Here is a 24144-nt window from a genome sequence, read left to right on the forward strand (position 1 = left end):
TCTGACTTTAATGCTAGACTCTTTACGATAATTTTATGACACATCAGGTTCATAATATTTTCTATGACATATTACTAAAACAATAAAGCCAATAATGTGACTTGATACACATTTTCTTTAGTTACTTTAAAATTAATAAAAAGCTTTAAATTTCCTATTACCTATTAGCCAGAAATAGTTTACCACTGAATTATCAGTTCAATGCCATGTTTAATTTTTAGCCATATGTTAAAATAGTTCAGAACATTATGCAACTTGAAAAACCTAGTTTTAACTGTCACTTATAAAGCTCAAGATAGTAGAATTAATTACAAGTTTAAGCTATAACTTGGTAATCTTAGCCAACAAATTTTATTAAAAGCAAACTGGTCTTTCAAAAGTGATCATGGAACTCAAAATACAAGCAAGGATGAAAAACCTCTCATTGGCAAATAGATCATTTTAATTTTCTCACTATATGAAGCAAACTTTTCATTTTAGGAAAGGTTAACAGAAAGATGTCACAGGCTAGTTAATTGCTTCTAGCTCTCTCCACCGGGATAGATGCATTTAGAGAACTGGCTGTGATTGAGCCTTCTTTGCAAGCAGCTTTAGATCTGCAATACACTTGGCAATTGTCTCCTTTTCCTGTGACAAGGAAAGAGAAATCTGTTTAGACGTCTCCAAATCACAGAAGGGCACAAAACACTGTAATTCTAAAGGATACCTCCTAGAAGATCTTGATTCCTACACAATCTCAAGATGACACGACAGATTACTAGGAATATTTTATGTACCACAGAGGGATGCAATTTATTCTAAGCAAATCCAGGGAATTAGTTAAAAATCCCCTGGCTCACAGCTTTTATGAGTGAAATCTATAAAGAACCGGAAGCCAGATGCTGCTATAACCACGTGCCAATGGTGTTAGCTTGCATAGCTAACAGATGCTTGAAAAACAGCAGCCTAACAACAATCACAGAAATGTCAAGAATAAAAATTTTGTCTCTTATTTTTTTTGTGTTTTCGTCAATTCCTAAGTATGTTACTTTTATGCAAAAGAATTTACTGGAGGGATCCCTGGGTGGCGCAGTGGTTTAGCGCCTGCCTTTGGCCCAGGGCGCGATCCTGGAGACCCGGGATCGAATCCCATGTCAGGCTCCCAGTGCATGGAGCCTGCTTCTCCCTCTGCCTATGTCTCTGCCTCTCTCTCTCTGTGTGACTATCATTAAAAAAAAAAAAAAAAAAAAAAAAGAATTTACTGGAAAAAAAATCCTTTAATTGTTGGTAGACAATTAAAACACTTCTAATCCCTGATGATTATAACAGAAAATGGTCATAAATACCTACGTACTCTCTATATTTGGGAGAGAAATCAAGTCATAATAAAAAAAATATATAAACTTTAGAAAAGGAAAACAAATTTAGGTGAGTAATAAACATTTCCTTTCTGTTCAAGACCAATGATGTAAGTGGCTGGGAAGAGGAAATGGAATAGAGATCATGGAATTAGGAAATGAAAGGGACTCAGAAATAGCTTTATCCAGCCTATTGTACAGAGAAATGAACTATGTTGGTTAGCATTTCCTAAGTGACAGAACTTGAATATAAGTGTGCCACAGTGTTCTCAACTGTCACTGTCTCTGACAGCAAGAGACCCTTTGGTGACCAAATTCTGAGGAAGAGGAAGGCCACCAAGGTAGCTGTGCAGTGTCTTCCCAGAACAATGAAGCAGGGCGACCCCATCGTCTCTAGGCTAATGACTCCTTGCCAGCTATTCCTATTGTACCAGAGCATCAGCAGAGCTTTGTGAGAAGTCAATACAATTCCAGAAACTTCAGGACACCATGTACCTGCTGGGCAGATATGCTCTGCACCACATGCTTCTCCACCCAGTTTATCATGTGTTCTTGTTCCTTTCGACGCATCATATTCTGCACAGAGATGTGATAGTCTAGGCGATTCTTCACTTCCCTGTACACTCTATGCAGCCGTTCCCGGTAAGTGAGCTCCAGTGCCATAGCAATGTTATTCTGAAGCAAAATTAAGAATTGATGAAAAAGTCTGCATCGTTGAAGGGTCACTTCCATCTGCGATTCCATCGGTTAGAATACCCCACCACTTTCTTGTACTTTATGCAAAATGGTTTTATTTAATGTGAATGGGTAAGAGATACATGTGCTAAACAAACTGCTAGGATGTGGTAAAAATATATTTAAAAGTATACACAGTGGGATCCCTGGGTGGCTCAGCAGTTTAGCGCCTGCCTTCAGCCCAGGGCCTGATCCTGGAGACCCGGGATCGAATCCGTCAGGCTCCCTGCAGGGAGCCTGCTTCTCCCTCTGCCTGTGTTTCTGCCTGTCTTTCTCTCTCTCAGGGTCTCTCATGAATAAATAAATAAAATCTTAAAAAAATAAAAAAGTATATACAGTAAGTTTCTTCCAGCCCACCCAAGGCCACCATCTTCCTGTACGTCCTATAACTCCCTCACAGAAATTTTCAATAAACAAAATACAGGCATAGGCAGGTATGCACATGTACACACACATCACTTTTACGAATTATGACATAAAGACCCACCACAATTTTAAGTTACATTGAATTCTACTATACTGGTGTCCCGTAATCCAGAGTTTATTTAACCAAGCTCTATTAATACATTAGACTGCTTCAAAATTTTTTCTACTAGAAATAATGCTACATCTGTTGTCTTTGCACTTATGTGTAAATACTTGCTCTAATAACATGTTGATTATCTACTATGTTCTACAAACTATGTGTCAATTTAGTCTCATAATCATACCATGGCATAGTTATTATTATATCCAACTTCCAGTAAAGAAATTGAGGCAGAAGCTATGGAATTTGTCCAAGGTTGTTCTATTTGTACAGAGCTAATAAATTGTGAAGCAAGCCAAGATCTGAATACAAGGAGCCAGGCTATAAAGCCGATGCTCTTTAATTAACACCGTCACATTCCACATAAAATTGTGCTACATCATTGTCCTACCAGCAACACAAATGCCTATCACTCCTTGACCAATGATAACTATAAAACCTTTTACTCTCTATTCTCATAAGCAGAAAAAATACAAATTTTAACTGTCATTATCTAAGAACATTGACATATTTAGAAATCATTTACACGTATTTATGAATGGTCTGTGCCTAGGCCTAGTTTTCTACTGGGATATTGGTCTCTCCTAAAAGAACTACCCTTTTGGGTCATATGGAACCCACACATTCTTCCCAGTTTGTCATTTAACTTTGTTTATGCTAATTTTTATATGAAAAATTTTTGTGAAGTCAATTTAACAAATTTTCCCCTTATAGTTTCTGAATTTTTTAAATTTTTATTTTTATTTTTTTTTAATTTTTAGTTTTTTTCTCTTTCAAGTTTTTATTTAAATTCCAATTAGTTAACATACAATGTAGTAATAGTTTCAGGAGTGCAGTATAACGATTCGACACTTCCATACATCACCTTGTGCTCATCGCAGCAAAGTGTACTCCTGGATCCCCATCACCTACTTCACTCCCCCACCAGCCAAATAACCATCAGTTTGTTCTCTACAGCTAAGAGTCTACCTCTTGGTTTGCCTTTCTCCTCCCATGTTCATTTGTTTTGTTTCTTAAATCCCACAAGTGGAATCATATGGTATTTGACTTTCTCTGAATTATTCTGCTTAGCAACTAATTTCTTTGCCTCCCATTACAATAAAACTCCTTGACAATTTTGACAGTTGTCTATACTCTGACTTCAATTTCTTCCCTTCTACTTTTTCTTCAAGCAACTCCCACCACTTTACTAAAAATAGCCCTTACAAGGTCACCAACAACCTCCATGTTGCTAAATCCATGGCAAATTTTAGGCCCTTTCTTTCTTGACCATAACAACTAGGATGACTACACACTGGAACTGTCCTTGTCACCGGTTTTCCCTCACCATGTTCTTGTCTTATAACTTTTAAGTGCCACCTGTCAGCTCGTGACTCCCAAATTTTCAGCCTGGAATTCTCCCCATAAATTCCTGACTCATATACTATGTAATGGTCTATACCACATAACTCTACTTGGCTAATTGGCAGGCATTTCAAACCAATGCTACCAGACCGAAGGCTATTTCCAACAAGGCAATCAGAGTGACCCTTCAAAAGACAAGTGAGATGGTGTTACTCCTCTGCTTAAAAGCTTCAATGACTTTCTTATTCAGAGGACAGGTAAGAGTCCACAGAGAAGCCTACAAGACTTGACCCAATTAGCCCCTGACCACTCTCTGCTTTTTCTCCTCCTCATCCATTTGCTTCAACTATTCTGGTCTCCTTACTATTCCTTGACCATACCAAATAAGCTTCCAGGTTTTGGGCCCTTGCAATTTTTCTTCGCTCTGCTGTAATACTATTTCCCCAGAAGTCCACACAGCTTGCACCAACATTTCTTCAGGTGTCTGTTCAAGCATCATATTAGAGGCCTCTCTAGACTGCCCAATAAAACTAACTCCCTCTCATTTCCTTTCCTAGTTTGTTGTTCTACATAGCACTTAGGACCAGTTGATATTCTTTATCTGCTCAGTTATTTTTTTTTTCTGTCCCCTCAACCCCTGGCTCGAAAGCAGACTCCATAAAAGCAGACTTTCTTTTATTCCCAAATACCTGCCAGAGTCTCACACAGGAAGAGCTCTATCAGTAGTCACTAAATATTTCAAAAATAAGTAAAAATATAAAGACTACCATCTGATTCTTATGAAAGGGCTACATCTTCAAAAGTCAAATTTTGTGGTGTACATATCATGTATGAGGTAGGAAGGATTCTCTGGTTGAAACCTAAGTATATACAGAAAGAGGTTTTAAAGTTTCCTGAGATTTTTTAAACATTTACGTGCTTAAGAATCTTTAGGGGTCAGTTTTTTAAAATCTAGATTCTTAGTTCCTAATACAGGTTCTGAATCTACAAAGTCTTGGGCTGGATTCGTAAACCTGCACCAAAGAGGATTGATACATGTGGTACTACAAACCACACTAAGAAATACTGGCCTAGATCCTTAATACTTCATATACTTTACCTTAGCACCTCATTTTTCATTTCATATGTGCTTCTTTAGCATAAAATTTCAATTATAGGGCATCTCACTATAAAAGGCATAAAATAAAGCAAGGGCTCAAAGTAGGTAACAATGTGATTGTTTAAACAAAAATACTTGAGCATATTCCTAGAAATGTTTCAGAGATGAAGTATATTTTAGAATCTAATGATGCCTTGACCACAGTAAAAAAGCTTTACAGCTATCTGAATTTGGTTTGTGAATTGGAATCTAAAGTATCAGATTTCCTCACTGTAAGTAAGTATGTCAAGTAAGAGTTCCTCATAGCGAGCACATATGAAATGCACAGCATGTATTCCACCTATGGCCTTAGATAGTGAATACCATTTTTTAGTCAGCTATAATTTAATGACTACTGTCCTGTGTAGATCCAAAAATATGTTTTTATAACCTTTACTCTAATTTTAGAGTAACTATTTATCCACTTGATAGATATTAAATATCTAAATACTTGTAATTGCCAAACCCCACCTCTTTTCTAAATACTATACGCTCAACCAATTCTCATAAAATTTGATTTTTGTTTTAAATGCACACAAACGGTTTAACTTTATTTTCCTTAGAAGGTTCTGAAACCTACCCTCTGGACATCAAAAAGGTAATGGCGCTTTTGAACCAGTGCCTGCTGTGACTTCTCTGTATCAATTGCATCCTGGATCTGTTGAATGGAAGCCTGTTTCACCTCTTCTAGTTGGGCAATTTTTTGCTGCAATTATGATTTTACAACAAAGATCAGTGAAAACAGAGAGAGTAACAAAAATAGCTTCATTCTATGCTTCCTCAAAGTTATATTCCTCATTTGTGAAAATCACTCATGAAGAAACATACACTGGGAGACATGCACAAATCCTTAAAGATAATTAATTGCTCACAATAACTATGAAGTAACTTGTCGAATGAGCAGAACTATGAAAAAACTGGACAGTTTGGTAGATTTAAAAGTATTTATCTCAAATTAATAACCAAAATTAACACTTATAATTTTAATCATCGTAATTAGATTCATTTCTATATGCTTGTCCCCTAACATGAACATCAGAAACATCACTTGATGGTATGGATGCTTTTAATAGTCTATAATGAGAAATAAGGTTTACAGTTCTTACCTCACTGAGTTTATCAGCAAATTCTCCAATAGAGGCACCATATTTTTTAACTACATAGATAAGCAACCCTATTGTTGATATGGCAGAGAAGGTCTCTGCAGTAATCACATATATTTCTTTGGACAGAGAATATAAGATAAGTCCAGTTCCAAGCACGTAGGGTCCTAAAAGAAGGAAAAGTTATTTTATGATGGATATACTACATCTGAAAGGAATGACAAAAAGTTCTACATCTGATTAGTTGAAGGTGTTATGTAATGATTTAAAGCAACTGGATTAAAAATAACCCTGTACTGAGGAGCAGTGTGGTAGCGCTGAAAAAAAGGATCTAGATCAGGGAATCTGACTCTGCAACACAGAAGAAACTGAATGATATAAATAATCTTTCAGTTTAGTTTCCTCATCTGTAAGATGGGAACAATACTTTCTTCACAGGGTGGATGACACTGAGAAATAATGTATGTAAAGTGCCTAGTACAACTGCTTAAGTAATTTGTGCAAGATATACTATTTATTGAATGGGAACACTGGTAAGGATAAAATTTATCCGGTCCTGCCTATTTTTACTGAATAGGAGGAACCTGACACTAGAAATAAGCAAGCAAGCAAGCAAACAAAAATCACCCCAAAGAAAGTAGTATTTATCTATTAGGATGAATCAGGATTCTCAATTCCTGTAACACCTAGTTATAATGCTTCAAATATAGCTATCTTTTTCTTTAACCAAGCTGTTGAGTTCTGAAAGGACATAAAACCATGATGTACATTTCTTTAGGATTTTCTGTTGTGCCTCAGAAGAGCTAGGGAAGGACAAAACTGCCTCCTTAAGGCAGCATTTTACAGTGTTTCTGAGCAAAATGAATACCAAAGGATGTAACACAAGAATAAGGGTCTCAAATGTATTTTATCCAGTTTCCCATAAAAAGTTTCAATAGCTCTTTTAAAAATTTGTCTCTAATATATAAATCTTAAAGCTGAACGTAAATTCAAAACTTTAAATGTGAATTTGCAAAAAAGCCTATTGCTGGTAATATTTTAATCACCTGTGGGGATCTGAGGACCCTAATGTTTCTTGCAATTTCAGTTGCAGAAACCCTATTTTCGGTCACCTTCTGGAGGTTTAAAAAAACAAACAACCCTTCGCTTCCAGAATCCCCTCCTCACAGCAGTAGGTGGCACAAGAATTCGGAAGTAGGAACTTGGGTTTAAGGCCAACCCATAAACTAGAAAGAATAAATCTCAGCCCATACTTTAGTTTCTAGTTCTTCTTGGTAACAAAAATCTTACAGGACTGCTATGAGGATTAAATAATTTAAGTGAAAGCAGACTGCACTATGAAAATGTAAGATTTCAGAAGAGTATATACTTTATTAAAAGGAAAAAACAAACAAAACAAAACAAAACAAAAAAAACGGGCAGCCCGGGTGGCTCAGTGGTTTAGCACTGTCTTTGGCCCGGGATGTGATCCTGGAGACCCAGAATCGGGTCTCACATCAGGCTTCCTGCATGGAGCCTGCTTCTCCCTCTGCCTGTGTCTCTGCCTCTCATGAATAAATAAATAAAATCTTTAAAAAAAAAAAGGGGGGGGGGGAACCTGATACATATTGCCCAACTTCTGTTTTTACTTATACAATTTAATAAACCCTACTTTAATACACAGCTCTTTCCACCACCTGACGATATATTATACAGTTACTCATTTCTTTCCTGCTTATCCTATAATAGAATGTGTGTTCCTTGGAAGGCAGGCACCTCAGCTCACGGTCTATGCCTAGAAGAGTACTTGGCACAGAGCAGGCATTCAGTAACTGATTTATCAACAAATGGAGACAATGGTATAAAATCAAGTGAAAATCCCAACCACATTTACCACAGACAAATCAGGGCAACCAAATCACAACTGTTACATTGAACTACTTCCACAATTTACCTTTGACTTCATTTTTGTGCATACGCAGAAGAGGTAAGAGACCACCAAATCCTAGATAAACAAACTATACCACCTAAATGTACTATCAAACACTGGGCAAATGCTCACCTGTTACCCCAGTTTTGGGATAAAGGAACTGGAAGAATTCTTCGGGGATCAGGCCCAAACGAACTTTCCCTCCATATTCAGGAAGAGGAGGTACAGGTGCATGACTCGGCTGCCCTGTGTGGAAGATCCTTGTCGCCTGCAATGCCCTAGGGGTAGCAATCACACAAATTTAAAGAGAACATAACGTATGCACAATTAGTAGAAAGAATGGGGATGAGGACTGAGGCAGTTTGCTACTGTCATAATGCAAAGAGAATAGACCAGGAATGGGAAAGTTAGGGTCTAATAATTAGCTGTGGCAGGCAAACAAAGTTGTTTTTTTTTTTTTTTAAAGATTTTATTTATTTATGATAGTCACACAGAGAGAGAGAGAGAGGCAGAGACACAGGCAGAGGGAGAAGCAGGCTCCATGCACCGGGAGCCCGACGTGGGATTTGATCCCGGGTCTCCAGGATCGCGCCCCGGGCCAAAGGCAGGCGCCAAACCGCTGCGCCACCCAGGGATCCCCTTATTTTTTTTTAAAAGATGTATGAGAGAGAGAGAGAGAGATGCGCAGAGACACAGGCAGAGAAAGAAACAGGCTCCATGCAGGGAGCCTGACGTGAGACTCGATCCCAGGTCTCCAGGATCACACCCTGGGCTGAAGGTGGCACTAAACTGCAGAGCCACCCAGGCTGCCTGATTATCTGGCTTTAAATCCTAGACCTGCCACTTGACTTTGAGCAAGTAGATTAATCTTTTGTAATCACGGATTTCTCTAGGTAGCGTGGGAATAAAGAATGAGTTTACAGGGTTGCTCTGAAGATTTTAGGTAAAGAGCTTCAAATGGTGCGAAGCATACAGTAGAACATGTAAGCGAATAGCTATTATATATTCACTGCCTTGTGAGCATCTTGATGGCAGGAACTTTGACTTGAGTATTCTCTGTGATGGGGTGCTAACTAACCATTGTGTGAAACAGGCCTTTTCGATGTGGGGTAGCTCTAATTATGTTCATCTTTAAATGGAACTGCTGTGTACATACTTGAAATCTCTATTCGTTAATTCCAATTTCATTTTTCTGTGTAACACACAGAATTTCCATGTATCTGGGTTAAACATCTCCGTTCTCTCACAATCCTGACAGTTCACAAGAAGCTGCCCGGTTTTGTTTACTACAGTGAGGTCTACAGAACTCACCTTGAATTATTGTATTATCATAGATTTGTAAACTACTCTCATATTCCAACAGCCCAGGACTGCATTTTTAGCAGTTACAACATATTACCATTTCATTAAAATTACGATGAAATAAAGTCCTTGTCTTTTTATACACGCTGTCAACCTCAGTCTCCTTTAAATTCTCTATGTTTTTTATCCCTCACCTACCCACTCAACCTCTATCCCTTTGCAAGGTAAGGGCTTATATGATTTAATTGATTTTGGTTAGCTGCTTATCGTTTGAAGGTTCTTTCTGCTTCCCTATGTTTTAGCTAGCCCACCAACTTTTGTAATTTGAGAATCATGCTCGAGGTTCTTTCATTTATTTTTAAATTATTTATTTATTTATTCATGAGAGACAGAGACAGAGAGAGAGAGAGGCAGAAACATAGGCAGGAGAAGCAGGCTCCATGCAATGAGCTCGATATGGGACCCGATCCCCCCACTCTGGAATCACGCTCTGAGCCAAAGGTAGGCACTCAACCACTGAACCACCCAGAACCACGTATTTAAAGAGTTCAGGCCAAAATAAACAAATAAACAAATAAAATAAATATTTCAGGCCAACTCAAATCTTCTCTTGAACTAGCTATCTTAATTTAAGCCCTCATCATCTCTGGCCTAAACTACTTAATAATCCAAACCCTGGTTTCTCTCTGCTTCTCAACAAATACCCCTTTAAACTTACCTCCTCCAACCCAGAATCGAGTCCTGCATCCGGCTCCCGGTGCATGGAGCCTGCTTCTCCCTCTGCCTGTGTCTCTGCCTCTCTCTCTCTCTCTATTATAAATAAATAAAAATTAAAAAAAAAACTTAGCTCCTCCACACTACTGCCAAGGTTTTTAAAATGCAAATTTGACTTTAAAACTCAACAGGCTCAGGCACCTGAGTCGTTCAGTGGTTGCCAGGCTCCCTGCATGGAGCCTGCTTCTCCCTCTGCCTGTGTCTCTGCCTCTCTCTCTGTATCTCTCATGAATAAATAAATAAAATCTTAAAAAACAAAAACAAAAACAAACCCAAAACCCAAAAAACCTTAACAGGCTCCAGACATCCAGGTGGCTCAGTGGTTGAGCGTCTATCTTTGGCTCAGGTCATGATCCCGGGATCAGGTCCTGCATGGACTCACCGTGGGAGCCTGATTCTGCCTTTCTGTGTCTCTCATGAATAAGCAAAATCTTAAAAAACAAAAAACTCAACAGGCTCTCCTGCCTACAGAAAACAAAATATTTAACATGGCGTACATGATTCAACACCTGTCAGATTTTATATCCTCATCTTCCTTCATTCTCCTATCCTCTAGCCATATGAAACTATACGTAAATAATATATATATATATATATATATATATATATATATATATATATATATTTACACACACACGGCTATAAATGTATAGCTCCCCCCCGCCAAAAAAACCCCAAAAACATGCCTCATGCTGCTCTTTCTGCCTGGTGTGTCTTTCACTAAATGGCTGCCAAGCCCACCCAGCCTTCAGAACATCTCAAGCGTATCCTTTATAAAGCCCTTTCCAATCTTACATTCATTCACCTGTATGTCAGGTGCTAGGCGTATAGCAATGAGCAGTGAAGGTCCCAGGATTCACATTGTACTGAAGTTGTGGAAAGAGGAGCTCTGAAGGGTTTTGTTGGGGCCGGGGCTTATGTAATCCCTAAGGCTAGTAGAAGAACGGGCTGTTACGGGACAAGAATAGACATGTAAGAAGACTAGTTAAGAGACTACTGAAATAGACCAGGTGAAAACTGATGGGCGTTCATAGCAGTGGCAGTGGAAGAATGGTTAGAGTCCAGATATAATTTGGAGGAAACAGCCTTGCTGACATATTATAGAATGTGAAAACAAGGAGAAATTGAGTACATTCCTTTTATCTTACACTGTAATCATTTTATTTGTGACTTATATTAAAATTGTTTACCTGTCTGTATGGATTCTTTTTTCTCTGATATGTTGGGAGCAATTGTAGCCTCACTTTATTGTGCACACAAAAATTAATCAGTTGAATTAAAAGCCATTTTTTCAAGGCATAAAGTCATTATGTTTGGCAAGATTTAAATCTAAGTCTGGAAGCAGAAAAAGAATTCCAAAAGAAATTAATAGGATTTATGGAACATTAATAACAGATACCAACACTAAGCACACGGTATATACTGAGCACTGTTTTCAGAATTTTACAGGAATTCAATCCTCTCAGTTCTAACCCATAACGTACGATTATCTCCATCTTGCAGAGGAGATCGAGGTCCCGCAGCTTGTTCAGGGGAGAAACCGGGCCTTACTGTAGCTTCGGCCCTTGCTCGAACCCGCTACGCTGGAGCTGCGACCCCTGGAGGTGAGCTCCACATACGCACGTCAGCCTCACTCATTTTTCTATCTGGTTATGTAGGTGGCAAGATAAATATTTACAGAATCCGTGAATGATTTCTCTGTAAAAGTTGGAATCTGAGAGAGAGACTAAAAATAATATGCTTTCTGGTTTTACTTAAGGAAACTTGTTTTAGAAGCTCCGGAATCCCGCTGTAGCACGTAAGCCTAGCTGAAGGTCAAGGGCGGAGCTTCGAGGACCCCAAGCCTGGCTTCTATAGTTTGGTGACAACACAGCGCTTATCCCCTTAGTCTTTGCCGGGGGACGACACGACAACGCTGCAGGCGGCCACGGAGCAGCACTGCCGGGATGAGCTTTAGGCCTTTCTAAATCACCTAACGAAGGGCGACTGCGGGCCTGCAGCTCAGAGGGGTCCCAGAGAGGTGCAGTGCGGCGCAGGACAGGGCGGAGGGAGGCGCTCTGCCCTCACTTACCCCGGGCCAAGGAGGGCTGCGTTCCTCAGACAGGGCGCTGCACGTAAACAAAGCGCGGTCAGCAAAGTCAAGGTCCGAACTGCCCCGTCCGCGCCCCCGTCCCCCGTCCCCGCCCCCGCGGGGCCCGCCCGAGGCCCCCGCGCCACCCCGGCGGGGGGGATTCCCACGCCACTGAGGCCCGAGTCCGCTGCGCCCTTCTGCACGCCCGCTCCTCCCACCGCTTCCAATAACCCTAGACGCGCCCCCTTGCAATCACCCTGACAGTCTGGACCAGGGTGTAGGCCTCTCACCCGCTGCGGCGGCCGCAGAAAGCACCACCCGTCGCAGCATGTTCAACGAGGGTCCACGCAGGGGCCTCTGCGTCCCAATGACCCGGACCCGGCGCTCCGTCAGAAGCGGGAGCAAGATGGCCGCTCACAAGTCTCGCGAGACGAGAGCATTGCGCCCTCTGTCCATTAACTTCGCTTCGACTTTTTTTTTCTCGCGATACGAGGCGTGGAGCCCGATGAACCTTTGGCCAGAGGGCGCTGCCGACGGCGGAGGGCGAGCGTAGAAGCACTTCTCGCGAGATGTAGAGCGGCCCGAGCCTGCGGAGAGGGGCGGAGGCCCGCAGGGGCACCACGTGGGGGCTGCCGGCGCCGAGCTTAGGCGGGCGTGCGGTTTGGGGTCTCGGTTGTAGTCGGAGCGGTGGCGATGCGGAAGGAAACGCCGCCCCCCCTGGTGCCCCCCGCGGCCCGCGAGTGGAGCCTTCCCCCTAACGCGCCCGCCTGCATGGAACGGCAGTTGGAGGCTGCGCGCTACCGGTCGGGTGAGCCGCCCCCCGGGCCCGGCCCTCCCCGTGCGCCCGCTCCGCCCCGCCGTCCGCGAGCCCGGCCCCCGCCCGTTCCCCCCTTCCGTCCCCCCCCCCCCCCCCCCCGGCCGCCGCAGCCTGCGGTCGCCGTGGAGACGAGCGGGGCTGCCTCCCGCGCTGACGGCTCGTGCTTCCCTAGACGGGGCGCTCCTGCTCGGCGCCTCCAGCCTCAGCGGCCGCTGCTGGGCCGGCTCCCTCTGGCTCTTCAAGGACCCCTGCGCCGCCCCCAACGAAGGCTTCTGCTCCGCCGGAGTGCAGACGGAGGCCGGAGTGGCCGACCTCGCGTGGGTTGGGGACAGAGGTATCCTGGTGGCCTCCGACTCGGGTGAGTGACTCTCCCCAGCCCCGCGGGTGCGGTGACGGACGGGACGCGGCTGCACCGGCGCAGCCTTTGCCGTCCCACCTCGTGCTTCGGGGACCTTCAGGGTGCTGCCCCGAAGGAGACGTCTTGTGTAGCAGAAAAATGCTTTTCCGAGATTTTGAATTGCCTGGTGGGAATTTCTAACAAAATTAAGAAGTGGATCAGAACCATTTTTCTTCCCGGTAAACTTCCCGGCATCGCCTCTCAACCCAGACCAAGGATAATCTTGGTCTTAAAGATGATGCATGCGTAAGCAGTCTGTGCTCTTTCCATTTCTTCCCATTTTCTTCTCTTTAAATGTCTTTATTCTGCTTTGTTTGCTTTGAAAGTCAAGTTCAGCAATAGAGTCTTTGGAATGAAAAAAATCAGAATTTGAAGATTGGCAGGCGTTGCATGGAAGGATAAAAGTGGGACATTACAGATGGAGCCTTGGACAATTGAGCTTGAGCACCACATATCCAAGATAACTTGGGGGGTTCTCTGTACTTACTCTGTCACAGTGCAAGACGTTCAGTTATTCACAATATTTTTAAAGGAGTTATAAGGTGTTTATTCAAATTGTTTAACGAATACTAATGTCCAAGTAATTGGGAAGATTTGACCACACTGGACTGTGTGCTACACAGATTGCTGACACTTTATCCATGTCTCCTCGCACTTACTCTCTAGAGTTTTCTCACTGGAAGCCAGATAACAGATTTTACCAGCCATTCCATCTTTCCTTGTCTTTCTGGAAGCTTTCCTCACCAAATTGAACTATTATTAAGAAAACAGTAATGCCAGAATAAAACCAGTTGGCTTGGTAATTAGCTGAATCCTCTTGTGACAGTGGATTTTGCTTTTTTTTTTTTTTTTAAGATTTTATTTATTTATTCATGAGACACAGAGAGAAAGAGAGAGAGAGAGGCAGAGACGCAGGCAGAGGGAGAATCAGGCTCCATGCAGGGAGACTGATGCGGGACTCGATCCCGGATCTCCAGGATCACACCCTGGGCTGAAGGCAGGCGCTAAACTGGTGAGCCACCCAGGGATCCCCGGAGTTTGCTTTTATAGCGATAGCTTACTTTGTTAGTTTAGTGACAGTGGACTCACTTGAATCCTGAAAGTGAATTACTGTCTTGGTGATATCCACACTCATTTCCCTCAACCTTCTCCCCACTCCCAACAGGTGCTGTTGAATTGTGGGAGCTGGACGAGAACGAGACACTCATTGTCAGCAAGTTCTGCAAGTATGAGCATGATGACATCGTGTCTACAGTCAGTGTCCTGAGCTCTGGCATGCAGGCTGTCAGCGGTAGCAAAGACTTCTGGTGGGTCCTTGTGCTCATTGCTCCTGCAATGAGACGTCCTTTGGGTGTCTTTACTATCCTATTAGCCTCACCAAGTAATGTTTTGGGCTTACTGTAAGAACACAGTGATTTATTATGACACGTCTGTAACATTTCCTTAGAGATACTGAAATTCATTGTGAATGGGCCTTTCCAGAAGCCCAGTAGGCAGTGACATAGGAAATGTCAGTTAAAGGAAGCTCTTGTTTGAACACGTGTGTTTTTGTAGATACTGTAGGTCAAAATTAAGGATCTGTTTCCTTTTGCTTGTTAGCATCAAGGTTTGGGACCTTGCCCAGCAGATGGTACTGAGTTCATACCGGGGTAAGTGCACATTCTTTTTAATCCTGGCCTTAGCTGTTTTGTTTGTATTCTCCCCTTGGGCTCTTTGAACTTTGGGTGTTAGGGGCAGCAGTTCCTTGCCCTTTCTGCTTTATAGTTTTTTTCAAAAAAGTATATCAGGCCCCAGTATCTGTTCCATGCTTTTTCTTAATAATTTTCCTGTTTCTAGTACTGGCCTCCCCATCTTTTGGCCACATGAGACTTCAGCTCGAAGGCAAACTTTTCCACCCCTCCTGCTTCCTCACCATCAGTGGGTTCCCAAGTCCTTTGGCATTTTTTTCCACCTGGTCAGTGATCTCCCTTTCCATTTCTGATGCTCCCTTTTGCTTCCAAGTTTTACTTCGCACTGATAGTGGCACTCACCTCATCTCTCCGTCTGCAGTCCTTCACCTTTCATGATTTGCGTGGCTTGTGGATTAATATCTCATTTTCTTGTTATGGCAGTGGAGCCCTTCTGTCTCTTGCCCTGTAAATAAAAACTGGTCTAATCAAACCCAGCCATAGTAGAGCCTTGACATTTTCCACGTATACACTCTGAAACTTGTGAATCTTGCACTTTTGAATATTCACTTCCATAAAATTTGTTTTCCTAATGATAACCATCACTTTCTATTAATGTTACTTTTTTTTTTTTTTTTTACTTTCATCAATAGCAGTAGCAGCTGACTTTATTCTGAGAGCCATTCTCTATGGAGATGATGCCTAGAGCATTAATGTGTGTGTGGTTAAGAGATATAGATGACAGGTAGTTACCTGGTTCACTCAATAGCTAAGTGCCATTCCCTGCCAATTCTAATTGCAAAGTGTATGATTCATATATGTGCCAAAGCAAAAAACTAGAAACTCCTACATATCCTGGACCTTCACTATTTATAAATCTTAGACTCTAGTGGGAGTCCAAGATTTATAAATAGTCAATGTTAAAACACTGATGCCGGGCAGCCCCGGTGGCGCAGGGGTTTAGCACCGCCTGCAGGGGCGTGGTCCTGGAGACCCGGGATCGAGTCCCATGTCAGGTTCTCTGTGTGGTGCCTGCTTCTCCCTCTGCCTGTGTCTCTGCCTCTCTCTCTCATTCTCTCTCTCTCTGTCTCTCTGTCTCTATGGATAAATAAAATCTTTAAAAAAAATAAATAAAAAAAAATAAAACACTGATGCCTTTTGTTTTTTAGGTCTATGAGGGATTTTCCTGGTCTGCACTAACTCCTTCAGCACTTTTTCCATTCATCGTATTTCATCAGTTCTTTGTATTTCTGTCTTACTCCCCCCACTGAATTGCAAATCCCTTGAGGGCAGAGGAACTCTTTATCTTTTGTATTTTTCCATGGTGCTTGTCTCTGAACTTTGCTTTCAAGTGAGCGGTCAATTCCTTTTCATTGTGTTGGCTTTTTATGGATTCAAGGGCTAGGAAAGAACTATGAAAGGTGGTTGGATTACATCCTCCTGTCTTGGGCAGAGCCATATTCAGACTATCTCCAGTAGCCTGGTAAATGCCTTCAGAGTAGGTGGTTTCCACAGCCTGTATGCATCATAGAGCAGTGATCTTTAAAGTTTTTAGCATGTAGCCCTCCTGAAAATTTTTTGAAAAACTACCCTCACGTTTTTAAATTGGCATCTAATTTAAATTTAAATAGTTGCAAAGGACGTACTTTCTGGCCATATCATTTATTGTGCGCTGGTTTCAAGCACGTGTTGGTCAAGATTTTGGATTTGCAGTTTAAGTCCCTGTAACTTCTGCCAAATGTTTACCAAATAACCTAACTGGCTAAAAACCAACCTGTTTTGTTAGGCCAGCTGGCCAAATTAGACTCAACCTTCTTTTTTTCTTTTCCTTTTTTTAAGATTTTGTTTATTCATGAGAGAGAGGCAGAGAAGCAGAGACACAGGCCAGAGGGAGAAGCAGGTTCCATGCAGGGAGCCTGATGTGGGACTCGATCCCGGGACTCTGGGATCACGTCCTGGGCCGAAGGCAGGCACCAAACCGCTGAGCCATCCAGGAATTCCCACATCTCAAACTTTAATGTACCAAAGGATTACCCGAGGCTCTTGCATAACTGCAACTCTGGAGTGGCCCTGAGACTATTTCCTAAGAAGCTCCCAAATGATACTGATGGTGCCGGCGTGCAACCATAGCGTCAGTTTGGTTTTGATTTTTACAGTGATTTTTTTTTTTTTTAAGATTTTATTTCTTTATTCATGAGAGACACAGAGAGGCAGAGACATAGGCAGAGGGAGAAGCAGGCTCCATGCAGGGAGCCCAATGTGGGACTCAATCCTGGGTCCCCAGGATCACACCCTGAACCAAAGGCCGACACTCAACCACTGAGCCACCCAGGAGCCCCTAGACTCAACTTTCTATCAGAAAAGGTCTGACTTCATTTTTAAGTTCAGTTAAATTTGTTAGATGTGTCCTCAGGACATCATCTGTCATAGTTCTCAAAATTTTCATAGTTAGGCAGAAATAGAGTCCCAGAATACTCTAGTTGCTCTTGGTGTGTTGTGGTTTGTGGTAGCTGAAACAGGGCCAGCTCCTGCACTGAATTTTGCCAAGATGCTCTTTGGCTCTCAGGGAAAAGCCCCTTTTGTTTAATACCTTAGGGTTTCAGACACCTGGGCATTGTACCATGGTGAGATGTGGGGTGGCTGAGAAGTGCGTGTCTCTTCTAAAACTGGGAGGAGGGCAATGTAAAAGAGGAGGAAGGAAAGGGGCACTGGGAGACTGGAAGCTTCTCAGTTCAGTTTTAGGAAACAGAACTTTGGGAAAGTTTATTTCCCTAAATGTGTCAGTGTCCGGACCTCCCTTGAAAGTTTCTGTATGTTGTCTGGAGGTGTGTGTACTAAAATCTGAAAATTGCTATTCTGGGATGTAAATTCCTTCACTCTTCTTGCCCAGCCCCTGATCTTTCTTCCCTTGTCTTTACTAATTCATTGGCTTCCCCATGCCTTTTTAGCTTTATTTTTATTTATTTATTTATTTTTTCCTTTTTAGCTTTAGAACTCCATCAACATTTTCTCTTAGGTTTTGTCTGACCCAAAATCTCTCACAAAATGTGTTAGATTGCATCATGAGATAAGGGGTCCCTTGGTGGTATCTGGGCTGCTTGGTAGTGATGCCTGCAGCTTTTCTGTCATGCTTGCCTCTCTCTCCTTCACAGCTCACTCTGGGCAGGTCACCTGTGTCGCAGCCTCTCCCCACAAGGATTCCGTGTTCCTTTCATGCAGTGAGGTGAGATACAGCCTTTCCTTCCCTCCTCACTTCTAACCACACTCGAACCCTCTGGCCACAAGTCTAGTGTGGAGGCCTGCAGCTGCTTTTTGGATTGTGAAGCTCTTTTCCTGTTCCTTCTTCTAGGACAACAGAATTTTACTCTGGGATACCCGCTGTCCCAAGCCAGCATCACAGATGGGTGAGTCTGAGAGCCGGTGGTGGGAGGGTGGTAGTAGGAACCCACCTGGAAGAGGCTTCCTGGGCCAGAGACAAAGGCAAGGTCACCAAAATGCTCAGTCATTGTGGCATAAGAGACATAATCACTTACTCTCTTTCCCATTGAAGCTCTGTTGATTCCATTGTGTGCAGTGGGTACCAAGATGATGGGTTGGTTTGTGGGTGGCTGATATACTTTACGTTTCTGGGATGGGTAGATAAAGGGGCCAGAATTGTTGCCTTCATGTTTTATACCTGAAACCTGCCTGTGACTAGTGTCCAGAAAGGACAGGGGAGAGGCTGAAGGATAAATGAAGGTATGAGGATCGAGGGCAAGGACACAACTGCTTTAGCAGGGTTTGAGAAGGCAAATTAAGGTGCTTCTGGGATTTGGAGTGAATTTTGTTTGAGAAGCTCCTTCCCAGAGCTGGGCTCTAAGTCTTGTTTCAGATCCCTCTTCTCTCTTTGCAGGCTGCACTGCCTCTGGCTACCTTCCTACCTCCCTGGCTTGGCATCCTCAGCAGAATGAAGTCTTTGTTTTTGGTAAGGTGGCCTGTCACACAGCGTTTTGACTCTGGTAAGGGGGAGGATGAGAGCACGCTGACCCTGTAAAGCACAAAGCTCTGGCCGCTCAGTCTCACCAGCACACCTGAGCATTATGTAAATTCTGCCAGTGGTGAGGTGGGAAGGTGGAATGATCCAAAAGTGATTTTAGTTTGACTTTGCAAAATATGATGACTTTTTTCCTGGTAGATTGGATTCCTGAGTATGTGCTTCAGCTCCTATGTTTTGGGTGCAGCCAGAAGTCAGTGGATCACAACAGAACAAGTGGATTGCTATGTAGAGAATTCTGTTGTAGAGTTGGGGTAGCTCTCATGCTCTCACAGCGATGAGGCTGTACCTGTGATGACATAGTTTGTGGTTAAAATAATAACTACCTCGTTCATTAATTTTCACAACCACCAGTGACTAATTATCCCCACTTTGCAAAAGAAGAAACTGATGCACAGAGTGGTTAGCTTGTGTAAGGCTGAGGGACTAACATTCAAATCCAGGTCTGGCTGACTCCAGGGCCCATGCTCTTACCCACTGTGATGGGCTCCCTGCTTTCTCTAGGTGATGAGAATGGGACCGTCTCCCTGGTGGACACCAAGAGTGCAAGTTGTGCCCTCAGCTCAGCCGTGCACTCCCAGTGTGTCACTGGGCTGGTGTTCTCCCCACACAGGTACTGTCCTTTGTCCCCAGGGGCTTGCTGGGTATGAATGGGACAGTGCAGGGGCATGCTTATGTTTGCAGAGCATTAGCCAATTAGGTCATTCCTTAAAGCAGACAGTGCCCTAGCTGAGGTTTCAGAATGCTAAAGATCTCTTAAGACTGTAGTCTTTTTTTGGGTGATGTAGTGTCTGTCTGCACATGGCTGAAAGCTGGTCTTGTTCCTGCTAAACACCCAAGATGATGAGTATTGTGGGCTTCTGAGACTGTTGGGTGGGAAAACTGTGTTTTTGGATTATTGCTAAAGCTGCAGGGAGGGACCAGATGGGATAGTTAGTTGCCAGGATAATTGTAAACCTGGCTTGTTCCATTTCCCTCATCTTTCCCGGGAACTTGTAACGTGGAGTTGAGTGGTAGCCAGACCTTAACCCAAAGTGAGGATCAAGCCACCTCCTCTGGGTCCCTTTAGGGTGGGGGCTGGGAACTAGACTGGGCAGGATTCATCTTGGAACCATGGCTTTACCTGTCATAACCCTCCCCTTGCTCTCCTAGTGTTCCCTTCCTGGCTGCTGTCAGTGAGGACTGCTCACTCGCTGTGCTGGACTCTGGCCTTTCTGAGGTGTAAGTCATCAGGAATCGGGGAGAAGAGCTGTGGTTGGCTGGGTCCTTTCTGTTTTCATTAAAGTGCACTGAGTACGCTGTCTCACTCAAGGGGACTAGGTAATGGCAACCGGCTGACACGACTGTCTCCCTCTTCCTGGGGCTGACTCACAGCCAGCTCCATCCCTGGTCAAGGAGGGGTGTGGTGGCAGGTGGGATTTCCCAGCCTGGTGTTCCAGCTGTCCCCCAGAAAGGGGCAGTCTGCACTCTTCACATACAAGGCACGTACATGAAATGGGCCTGCTGTGGGGTGAAAGGCAGCAGAGTACTGGAATTATACTTTCTTCTTTGCCAGGATTTACTTTCTGATCCTGGCCCATGTTACTACCCTTCTTTAGCCACCACTTTTATATGGAATTAGGGCGCGGGATCGAGTGATAGATGAGGTTCTCTATGGATAACCGCATTGCCACACATATGGTGAAGTTTATGTAACACATCCAGAAAGGTGTCCTGGTTGTGTTGGATTCTCTCTCTTCTCCACCTTTGCATTTTCCTCTTGTCTCTCACCATGCCCAAACTTTCCTTTTTTCTCTTTTAGGTTTAGAAGCCGAGCCCACAGAGACTTTGTGAGAGACGCTACGTGGTCCCCGCTCAATCACTCCCTCCTTACCACAGTAGGCTGGGACCATCAGGTCATCCACCATATCCTGCCCACAGAGCCTCTCCCAGCCCTTGGACCTAAGAGTGTTGCCGAGTAGATTGGATTTAAGACAAAAAGCGAATCCCCCATGAGTATCCCTTTGCCCCTGCCCTCTCAGCCTGTGAGACCACACAGGAGCCTTACAGTATGCTCTACACCAGATCTGGGCAGTTAATAGGCATTGTCTCTTTGCCTGAGGGACGCTGGATTCTGGGATCCTGTAGTCATAGGGAAGACCAGCGTTCTTAAAATTGGATATGTAGGTATGTCTGAGTGTGTGTCTGTAGATACATGGTTATTGGTGGTGGGAGGGAATTAAGTCCATCTTAATGTCTTTCCAAGCTCTCCCCCCACCAGAAAAAAAAAAAAAAAAAAAAAACCCCACAAAGTTCACAAAAGGGTTTTATGCTTCCTATGTAGCTGTGCATGAGGAAGTGGCCATGACTAGATGAGGTACGGGATGTGGGGCATCCCTGGATTCTTGGAAGCAGCTTATATACTACTCATGGAGATGGGAGCAACTTTATTTTTTATAGAACTTAGTCTGCCTTTTTCACGGCAGTGCTTCATTCACAAAAATCCCGCCCAGCTCATCTCCAGGAAGAGCCAGGACACTCATCATAGTTTTGCACATCTCTTTGCCATTAAACGGAGTAAAAAATGCATTTTTTGGCTGGTGCCTATATTATGCTCCCCTCTGCCTCCCCCACCCCACACACACCTCCAACCCCGGCCCATGGAATTGTATATGTGAAAGATGAATGTTTTCCTGTCATAGATCCCATGGAAAAAAGTTGGGATGATGGAGAGCTTAAAGGCATTTCAGTTAAGTTAAAAACTGACACAGACTTGGAGAAAAATGTCTGCCATGATTCCCACTGAAAAACAGCTTGAGGCCTGATCTCTCCTGGCCTCTGGATCCCATTCTCTGGACATAGGAGGTCTGAATGCTGTTTTTGTGGACTCCGAAGATTTTAAAGTGCAGCATCAGAAAATCAGAAATACCAGTTGGTGAAATAAAAAGTGTTGGCTTCGTTGGCCTGTCTTTGGAAGTTAGACATATCACTATGTGAGGCATCAGGATATCATGACCCAGGATTTGTGTGTGTGCTTCCCTAGCCCCTTAAGAGTAGCTAGTTGGAATTTAAATATTGGGTTACTTGGGTTGGTGGACTGGCTACTGCCAGAAGTCCTGGTTAATTACTGATTATGAAACTAAATATAATCAGTTATGTACTTTGGTGCTTTGCAAGTTTAGCTCAGCTACAGTTGCATGAAACGGGGCAGTTTGAAGGAATACGGACAATATTTTAAGTAAAGCTTCCATGTTTCACCCTTGCCAAACATAAGGTCTGTTGTCACAATGACCCCAAGTAAAAACATTGGAATTTGTAGTCATGTGGTCACTAGGTTTGGGTTAAGATGGGAAGAAAGCCTTCACTATTCTTAACAATAACTTCTTGGAAGGTAATAGAGTGGGTGGGTAGAAATGCTTAAGTTCTTCACAGAGATAAGCTTCTTAGATAAACTTCTTAGCCTTCTTAGGCTTAGAGAAAATGAGGAGGGATGAAGTGGGTAGGAACTAAATTTACGCAGTTCTTTTCTTCCACTTGAGCGATGGAGAGGAAAGCAGTGAAGTTGAGAACCCAAGGAAATGTTTGTATCCAGGTGGTTAAAATGACAGCAAAGAGGGAAATTTTAGTTTTAGAAAAATTCTCTTACTGTTAAAAAAAAAAAAAAAAGAGTTGGTTTGGATTCAGATCTCTGCCAATGAGAATAATCACATTGTTTAATGATTGCCACCAAGACATTTGCAAATCTGATCAAAATCACCATACCAGGTAGCAATGACCATCCCAGTTTGGGTTGAATGTGTATGTTACAGTGAGCAAAAAAGTTGGTTTAGAATAGAAAGTGACTTCTCAATGAGAGAAATGCAATAGGTATCCCATGTAGGGTGGTTCAGTGAGTCCTGGGGATGACGCTAGTTTGAGTAGTGTGAGCATGAACTTAGTGGTGACAGTTGGGAATGGACTCATTTTACTTTGCTTAAAACTACAGGCATTCATACTGCATTTAATTTCACTGGTTCAAATGTCTAATGCTGGAGTAAATCCATTTCCCTAACTTCATCGTTCTTATTCTAAAGACCACCATCCTGACCCACTAGTCCACTGCTGGTCTGCAGTCACCACAGTTACAGGAGGCTCAACTTTTGGGTAGTGCCTGGAACCAAATGCTGACGAAGGCTCTGTATGGTTTCAGGTGGCACCAGACATTGCTCTGATTCCCAAGGTGTCTCCTGCCCCATAGAACAGCAGGAGGCCAGGTCATTAATAGCTACATGGGCATTACTTGCTGATTCACCATCACATCATAGCAGCAAAATAACCAAATAGTACTACCTATATTAATTTATTAAAATAATCCTTTTTTGAGTTGCCTCAATTTTTAAGCAATATGAAGTTAGGGATGTAGGGATAATATACACTTTTTAATATACAATAATTTTTAAATCCTCATGCACAACCAAAAATTGTCTCATGTCAAATATTGGAAACTGCCAAATCTATCCCATTTGGTTTTTTAAAAGATTTTTTTTATTTTAAATAACTTGCACATCACATGTGGGGCTTGAGTTTAGAACCCTGAGGCCAAGAGTTTCACATTCTACCTATTGGGCCAGCCAGGTGCCCCTATCCTATTCATTTTAAAGATGTAAAATGGTAAAGATCTTTCAAGTTTTACCAATCTATAGTCAACTGTCTTTGGACTCTAGATTCAACCAATTGATTTTGCTCAGGTCATACTTGTCCAATTTACATAGGAGTGTCATGAAAGATTTGGCCAAATGCTTTGTTAAAACCAAAATATTTCAACTCTGATCTTGCCATCTAGTTGGGTATTGTGAAATGCGGCAGGGAGTGCACTGCTGTAGGCCATTTCTTCAGGAAGCCAAATAAAAGACCTTTGTAAATGTCTTCTCATGAGAACAGGCTAAGCACTAGGGAGGAGTATTTTCAAGTATCCGGGTGGGTTCTGACAGAACTCAAGGGTTGAGAGCAGAGTGATCTGGCAAAGGACTTTG

The 24144-nt window shown here is 42.9% G+C and overlaps 2 protein-coding genes across 2 annotated transcripts; one reads left to right on the forward strand and one right to left on the reverse strand.

Moving 5' to 3' along the window:
• Positions 1-332: 332 nt before the first annotated feature.
• LOC121487278 (ATP synthase F(0) complex subunit B1, mitochondrial) lies at positions 333-12678 on the reverse strand. Its single transcript, XM_041748814.1, has 7 exons — positions 12530-12678; positions 12240-12276; positions 8225-8370; positions 6187-6350; positions 5661-5786; positions 1833-2012; positions 333-627 (listed from the first exon to the last, which is right to left on the reverse strand). The coding sequence occupies exons 1-7, from the start codon at positions 12567-12569 to the stop codon at positions 550-552; spliced, it is 771 nt and encodes a 256-aa protein (XP_041604748.1). The 5' UTR covers positions 12570-12678; the 3' UTR covers positions 333-549.
• Positions 12679-12785: 107 nt separating this feature from the next.
• Positions 12786-22093, forward strand: WDR77 (WD repeat domain 77). The gene is made up of 10 exons (XM_041748813.1): positions 12786-13047; positions 13229-13414; positions 14619-14760; positions 15053-15102; positions 18273-18343; positions 18470-18524; positions 19013-19084; positions 19658-19766; positions 20306-20374; positions 20955-22093. Exons 1-10 carry the CDS (start codon positions 12933-12935, stop codon positions 21112-21114), a joined length of 1029 nt encoding a protein of 342 aa, XP_041604747.1. The 5' UTR covers positions 12786-12932; the 3' UTR covers positions 21115-22093.
• The last annotated feature ends 2051 nt before the right edge of the window (positions 22094-24144 follow it).

This window comes from Vulpes lagopus, chromosome 3 (assembly GCF_018345385.1).
Source record: "Vulpes lagopus strain Blue_001 chromosome 3, ASM1834538v1, whole genome shotgun sequence".
In the NCBI taxonomy this organism is placed as follows: Eukaryota; Metazoa; Chordata; class Mammalia; order Carnivora; family Canidae; genus Vulpes; species Vulpes lagopus.

Coding starts and splice junctions, on each gene's coding strand:
- LOC121487278 (XM_041748814.1), bottom strand. CDS start 12,569: ATGCTGCGACGGGTGGTGCTTTCTGCGGCCGCCGCAGCGG. Junction 5,787..6,186: donor TTGCTGATAAACTCAGTGAG/GTAAGAACTGTA, acceptor TCATAATTGCAG/CAAAAAATTGCCCAACTAGA. Junction 628..1,832: donor AGAGCATATCTGCCCAGCAG/GTACATGGTGTC, acceptor TCCTTGTCACAG/GAAAAGGAGACAATTGCCAA.
- WDR77 (XM_041748813.1), top strand. CDS start 12,933: ATGCGGAAGGAAACGCCGCCCCCCCTGGTGCCCCCCGCGGCCCGCGAG. Junction 15,103..18,272: donor GGTACTGAGTTCATACCGGG/GTAAGTGCACAT, acceptor TCTCCTTCACAG/CTCACTCTGGGCAGGTCACC. Junction 18,344..18,469: donor TGTTCCTTTCATGCAGTGAG/GTGAGATACAGC, acceptor TCCTTCTTCTAG/GACAACAGAATTTTACTCTG.